The sequence below is a fragment of the Sebastes fasciatus genome, chromosome 17, assembly GCF_043250625.1.
Source record: "Sebastes fasciatus isolate fSebFas1 chromosome 17, fSebFas1.pri, whole genome shotgun sequence".
NCBI classification, from domain to species: domain Eukaryota; kingdom Metazoa; phylum Chordata; class Actinopteri; order Perciformes; family Sebastidae; genus Sebastes; species Sebastes fasciatus.
Genome location: NC_133811.1, coordinates 2499253 through 2505836, shown reverse-complemented (window position 1 = coordinate 2505836; position 6584 = coordinate 2499253). Strand labels below are relative to the sequence as shown.

Below are 6584 nucleotides of genomic sequence, written 5' to 3'. Positions count from 1 at the left end.
ACATGGTTGGTACCGATGGATTCGTAAGTTTTCTAGTATCATATGAGACAGCCCTAGTTTAAAGCAAACAAAATGATGATGTCACCCTGAGAAACTTTAGGAAACTGTAACAAGCATTTTTCACTATTTTATAGAACAAATGATTAATCAAGAAAACAATCAGCAGATTAATCAATAATAAAAAAATCAGTATCTGCGGCCCGAGTTCAATGATTTACTCTTCTTTCATATAGAAAATGAATAACACAAACCCAGTGAGATTCATCATTTGTAGACGTTAGTAAGTCTTTGTTTGTATAGTTTTCATTTGTTGTTAGATACTTGTTGTGTCCATGTGTTTGTGACGTGCTGTTTGATTGTTTTGGAGTAATATGATGATGTAGTGTTTGTAGAGTCCGTGTCTAATGTGATGCACATCAGTCATGTGACCTCCAGAGTCAAGTTCTCCACAGCTGATGTTTTCCTGTGTTCTCCTGCAGGGGGCGACGTCCGGGTCCAAACTAAAGAGGCCGACGTTCCACTCGAGCCGAGGCTCGCTAACCGGAGAGAACGGAGGAACGACGCACTCCAGCAAACCATCGCGAACTGGTGAGACGACGGTCACACTGTCGACTCATTTTATGTTCACTGAACGTCGGTGGAAATTAAAAATGTTTACTTTATGAGCTAATTCTCCATAAAATTAAACAAAATTAAAGCTGCGAGCAGCGATGAACGGGCCCTCGCCCCCGCGGGCACGTCTGGGGAACGCGCACGTCCGAGAACCCGCTGTCGTGCATTCCCGTGAAAGTCAGAAACTGCACGCAACAGTTAGAGTGAATTTTCTGCTTGGAGCGTGTGGCGCTGGAAATGACCTGTTGAGAACATGTGGGGCATCCTTTAAAGCACTTCTATGAGGGTGGCTCAGGAGTGCGTGGCGGCTGCGTTACCTGTTGTTTTTTATTTCGCCGTCCGTGTTAACAGGTTAGAGCAGCCACACTGCCCGCGTGAGACACAAATCAAACGTGCATCTCAGCTGCGTCTCTTCTAGAGAATAGAGGTCTCGCCTATTTTTGACACGTGCTGCGCGTCTCACAGCAACAACAGACAGTGAAGGTGATCTATTGACTGTATATTAACATCATATCAGCTACATTACTACAGTTTCAATGTCTATCTGTAGAATATGTTACGGAGATGAAAAAAAGTAAAGACTTATTTTTAAATCAACACTTCCTGCTTTCATTTCAAAATAAAAGCCCTCAAGCGTTTTTTTCTGTGGACAGAATTCCTTCATTTGTTAACACAAGGCTTTTATTCTGAAATATGTGCCGGACAGTGTTCTAGAACATGCAGTGACTTGGAGAGCTCCATGAATGAATATAGTATGGAGTTTTAATTGTGGATTATTACTATTATTTACAATTACCACACGTTTCTTAACCTTTCGCTGTCTAAAATAAATATAAATGATATTTATAATGAAATGAAATGAAATGGCCATTAAAAGGCAAACTCTATGTAGAAAGAAAGGGCTGACAGCAGCAGCAGAAACGCAGCTGAAATGCAGCTGGTGTGAACGCCCGACACGTGAATCACTCAGCCACCACGTCACGCAGCTGCCACGCGCTCCTGACGTTCCTGGTGTGTCCGAGGCTTAAGAGTCTACAGTCATGCTAGCAGCTCTGTGAGGCTGTACTTAACCATATTCACCATCTTAGATTAGTGCATTAGCATGCTAACATTTGTTAATTAGCGCTAAACACAAAGTACCTCTGAGGTTGATAGGAATGCCACTTGTTTTGCAGGTATTTGATCATAGAACAATGTACTGAACAAATTCTAATTTTGACCAGATGATTGTGCTACTGTAGAATCATCTAACAACTCAAATTTCATGGCAATCCATCCAACAGTTGTCGAGACATTTTACTTAAAACGACAAATATGGACCTCATGGTGTCTGTACAAAATGTACTACTCTATCGAGTAGATGTTGAGATATCTGGTTGTGTGAGATAGCCTCAGGGGTTCACCAAAATCAAGGATAGGATTCATCCTCTGGGGACCATGAATGCCTATTCAAAATCTCATCTGAAATTTGTGGAGATATTTCAGTGTGGACCAACGTGATGGATCAACATTACCACCCATAAAGCCCTGCCGCTAGCGTGGCTAAAAAATGATGCAATAACTTTAAAACCATATGTCTTTCATTAGAAATGAATGCTCTGCTTTGACAAAACCAAGACATACTTTTAAACTCTTTTTGTTCTGTCTTCCTACTAGATCCGAAGCGAGGGGCGTCCACAGCCAGCGGGCCGACTAGCCGAGCCGGCAGCCGGGCGGGCAGCAGAGCCAGCAGCCGCCGCGGCAGCGACGCCTCAGACGGGTCAGAGCTACAGGACAATCGCTCCGTCTGCTCGGACGCCTCGGACACCCCACGACGACCCGGTAGCGGGGCCAAACCCTCCAAGATTCCCACCATCTCCAAAAAGACCCCCAGCCCAAAGACCCTGGGGTCTACGAAGAAATAAGTCCAGCCACAGAGAAACTGGAGCTGAACCATTACTCCTCCGGTTCACAGAGGGTGGACTGCTAACATCGGAGTGCACCAACTCTTCAGTCTGAAGTCCATCCGTAGGGCTTGTGGTGCACTATGACTGACATTTTCCAGGGGAAAGAAGGAGATACGATGAGTGAATCTCCTTCTCACTCTTCCCCCCGGTCCCATAAACAAACTGAAGACGTGCACAACAGGAGTAGAGTTCTGGTCTGGCAGTACCAGGCCAGAATCTGTGGGGTCGATGCCGACTTTTCCCCTTTAAGAAGCGACCCCATTTTGCCTTCCAGTCTCCTGCTTTGTCTTTCAAAAGTTCCCCACCAGCGTGGAACCAAACACCAACTGACGTGACGTGATGCTGCCTTACTTCTACTCTTCTGTCCCGATCAGACAGAGCTACTGCTTTATACCACACCGACACACACATCTGAACACAGAGGCGGGGTAGGGAGTGGAACACACCACCACCACCACCACCACCACGGCTACGAAAACAAAAAAAAAAGCCCAAATGACATTCAGGGAAAAAAAAGAAGAAAAAGAAAGAATTGTGGGTCATTATTTTGGCTTGTGGGTCCAGATGCCTCAATGATGAGTTTAAAAAGAAAATATGCAACGACTGCCATGTCGCTTGGTTGGCGAGAAAAACGGTCACCTCAGCAGATCTGCAAGAAGCAGACACCACGTGTGTGAGGAGGCGGGAAACGCTGTCCGACATGCACACACACATACACACGCACCGGCTAACCTCCGACTCGGAGGGTCGGTGGTGGTGACGGTGGTGGTGGTGGTGCTGCTGCAGCTGAGGGCAAACACTCACACACTCAAACACCGCAGAGCAGACTCCTCCCAACCGCTGGAACGTTAAGATCAGCCTTGTGTGTGCATTTCAGCAAAGGGCGGTGTGGTTTTGTCACATGCCGGCGTAACAATCCAACACACAAAAATCACAAACCGGCAATAGAAAGGACTATTTTTATGGTGACACACTCAACTAACAGCACATTACTGACAATATACAACATGTGTAACCTAACCCGATGTTCGACAACCAGCATGCACTAATTGTCTCTTCCTCTGCAGTTCCACCTTAATGTCGAAGCTGCGTTGCCCTTAGCAACCCAGCAGCACACACACACACTCTCACACACACACACAGATGGTGGTGTGTATGACGTGTGTCATTGTTACAGGAAACAATAGAAGTCATTGACTTGAGTCACTGTATGCAAAAATTTTAATTTGCGAATGTCATTTTTTGTTTTTCTTCTCGTTGCTTTCTGGTTAATTTATAATCCAGTTGTACTTTTGTTATTTAGCTTGAAAGAAAAATCTATTTATTTTTCAGTTTCATGTCATATCACCTTTCGCGGAGAGTGATTTAATATTATGGTTAAAGAAATTGTGTTTTTTTGTACCAAGGAAAGATGTCCGCTCCGCTCTTTGACATTATTTGTGTGTGTTTCTACTTCATTGTAACATTACATTACTCACTAGGTCGCTGATTCTGGTGGCAGCCTTGTTTGTTTTGTTTTTTTTGCTAATGACTACAATTCCCAGACCATGACCAAAGGGGTTTGCCCTTCATGTGTAGAGAGAACTACAAATATGAATGACAGGAGACCTGGGCGGAGCGGACCAATGAGAGCAGGTTTCCTCCCTCATGTCCCTCCCCAGCGTCTCCTCCTCTAGGCTTTTTTTCAAATGCCCGTCATTGACGGGGCCGAGTTGTCTCTGTGTTATCTCAGTGTAAGAGATGAAGTTTATGAAAAACGAATGAAATTACAGTAAGAAAGAAGACATCTTAAGGTGATTTTTATTTATTTATTGTCTCTCTGAGGGAGGGGGGATTTGTGGCGCAGGAGACGAGTCCTCCACCTTTTGATGCTGTGTTACTCTCAGTGTGATGATGAGAACAAGGAGGGGGGGTGTTACTAGGAGTCAGTGGTGTAAAAGTAAAACAAAAAACTAAAATTATAAACAATTTTTTGTTCTGTTTTTGTATTAAAAATATGCTTGCAGTAAAACTCTTGTTTTTGATTTTTTTGTATTATTTATGGATCTGTGTGAATATGAATAGTGTGTGAACGTATTTAATTGTATGTAATTGTGGGTCAGATTAGAGCTGAAATGATTAGTCGAATAATCGATCAGTCAATTGACAGAAAATAACATAAATTATATTTTGATAATTTATTAATTGTTTAAGTAATTCAAGTTAAAGTTCCCAAAACTTCTCAGATGTTAACATGTTGATTTTATTCATCAGCTATGATGATAAGTTGAATTTATTTATTTTTTTTCAATTTAATCAGACAAAAACAAGCTATTTCAATACATCAACTTGAGCTCTGGGAACTTGTGATTCTCCCAATTTTTGGACAATTTATAAACTAAATGACTAATTGATTAATTGACAAAATCATTGTCTGATAGCTAAGAAGAGAGAATGTGGGCCAAGTATTGTTTGGTCATTTATGTCTAAAGGATTTCTTCATTGTTAGAATATATAAAAAAAAAGTCTGTTTGATTTGCAGCACAATTTGGCTTTTTAAATAGTAGTGCTGGTGTTAGTAGAGGTAGATGTAACATCTTTAAAAATGTGTGTAGTTCAGGTTTTTTTTACATTGTTCATATACATTCTTTAGACATGTTTTATGTCTTGGAGTGAAAACTATTTTCAGCATAATATGTTTTTTTGTAAGTGTACGTTTGTGTGCATGCATCACTGCCGACATGACTTGTTAATTATCTTTTTACGTATATATTTATGCATGATTCAATTTTTTATGATTTTAATTAGTTGTATTGTAATTTTTAGTGTTGTATCTACATCATTCTTACATAGGACTTGGTCTTTATGTAGGGCTTATGGGTTATGTGCTTATGTTCATCATTGGGCAGCGGTGGATAAAGGTTAGAGAAGCGAGCTTGAGACCGGAAGGTCGCGGTTCAATCCCCCGGACCGGCTAAAGGATAAATCTGGGTGGGGAAAGTGAAAAAGCAGCGCTTGCCCCTCCCTCATAGAGTTGCTCAGTGACCTGCAGATCAGACTGTGGTTGTACTGTGCAGCTTCCAGGTGTGAATACGTAAAGCCCTAGACACACCAGGAACATCAGGAGCGTGTGGCGGCTGCGTGGCGTGGCGTTGGACGTTCACACCAGCTGCGTGTCAGTTGCTTGTCTGATGGTTTCTGCTGCTGCAGTTGCAGCCCTTTCTTTCTACATAGAGTTTGCCATTTAATAGCCATTTCATTTCATTATTATTTATATTTATTTTAGACCGAGAAAGTTAAGAAACGTGTGGTAATTTGTAAATAATAGTAATAATCCACAATTAAAACTCCGTACTATATTCATTCATGGAGCTCTCCAAGTCACTGCATGTTCTACAACACTGTCTGGCACATATTTCAGAATAAAAGCCTTGTGTTAACAAATGAAGGAATTCTGTCCACAGAAAAAACGCTTGAGGGCTTTTATTTCGAAATGAAAGCAGGAAGTGTTGATTTAAACCCCATACTTTATCAATTCATGGAGCTCTCCAAGTCACTGCATGTCCCACAGCACTGACTGCTCATATTTCAGAATAAAAGCCTTGCGTTAACAAATGAAGTAATTCTTTCCATAGAAAAAACGCTTGAGGTCTTTTATTTTTAAATGAAAGCAGGAAGTGTAGATTTAAAAATAAATCTTTACTTTTTTTCATCTCCGTAACATACTGTATTCTACAGATAGACATCGAAACTGTAGTAATCTTGCTGATATGATGTTAATATACAGTCAATATATCACCTTCACTGTCTGTTGTTGCTGTGAGACGCGCGCGCCTCTATTCTCTAGATGAGTGTGGCTGCTCTAACCCGTTAACACGGAAGCCAAAATAAAAAACGACAGGTAACGCAGCCGCCACGCGCTCCTGACGTTCCCTGTGTGTGCCAGGCTTAACTGTGTGAAACTGTGTGATCAGGGCGTTCCTGAGCTCCCCCTGAATAAATAAAATGTAAAAACTAAATCATTTGTAAAGATGGGAACGAGCTAAA

At 41.9% G+C, this 6584-nt stretch overlaps 1 protein-coding gene across 1 annotated transcript; it reads left to right on the top strand.

Annotated features, from left to right (window-relative positions):
- LOC141753980 (microtubule-actin cross-linking factor 1, isoforms 6/7-like) lies at positions 1-3026 on the top strand. Its single transcript, XM_074612713.1, has 2 exons — positions 1-588; positions 2269-3026. The coding sequence occupies exons 1-2, from the start codon at positions 456-458 to the stop codon at positions 2514-2516; spliced, it is 381 nt and encodes a 126-aa protein (XP_074468814.1). The 5' UTR covers positions 1-455; the 3' UTR covers positions 2517-3026.
- Positions 3027-6584: the final 3558 nt, after the last annotated feature.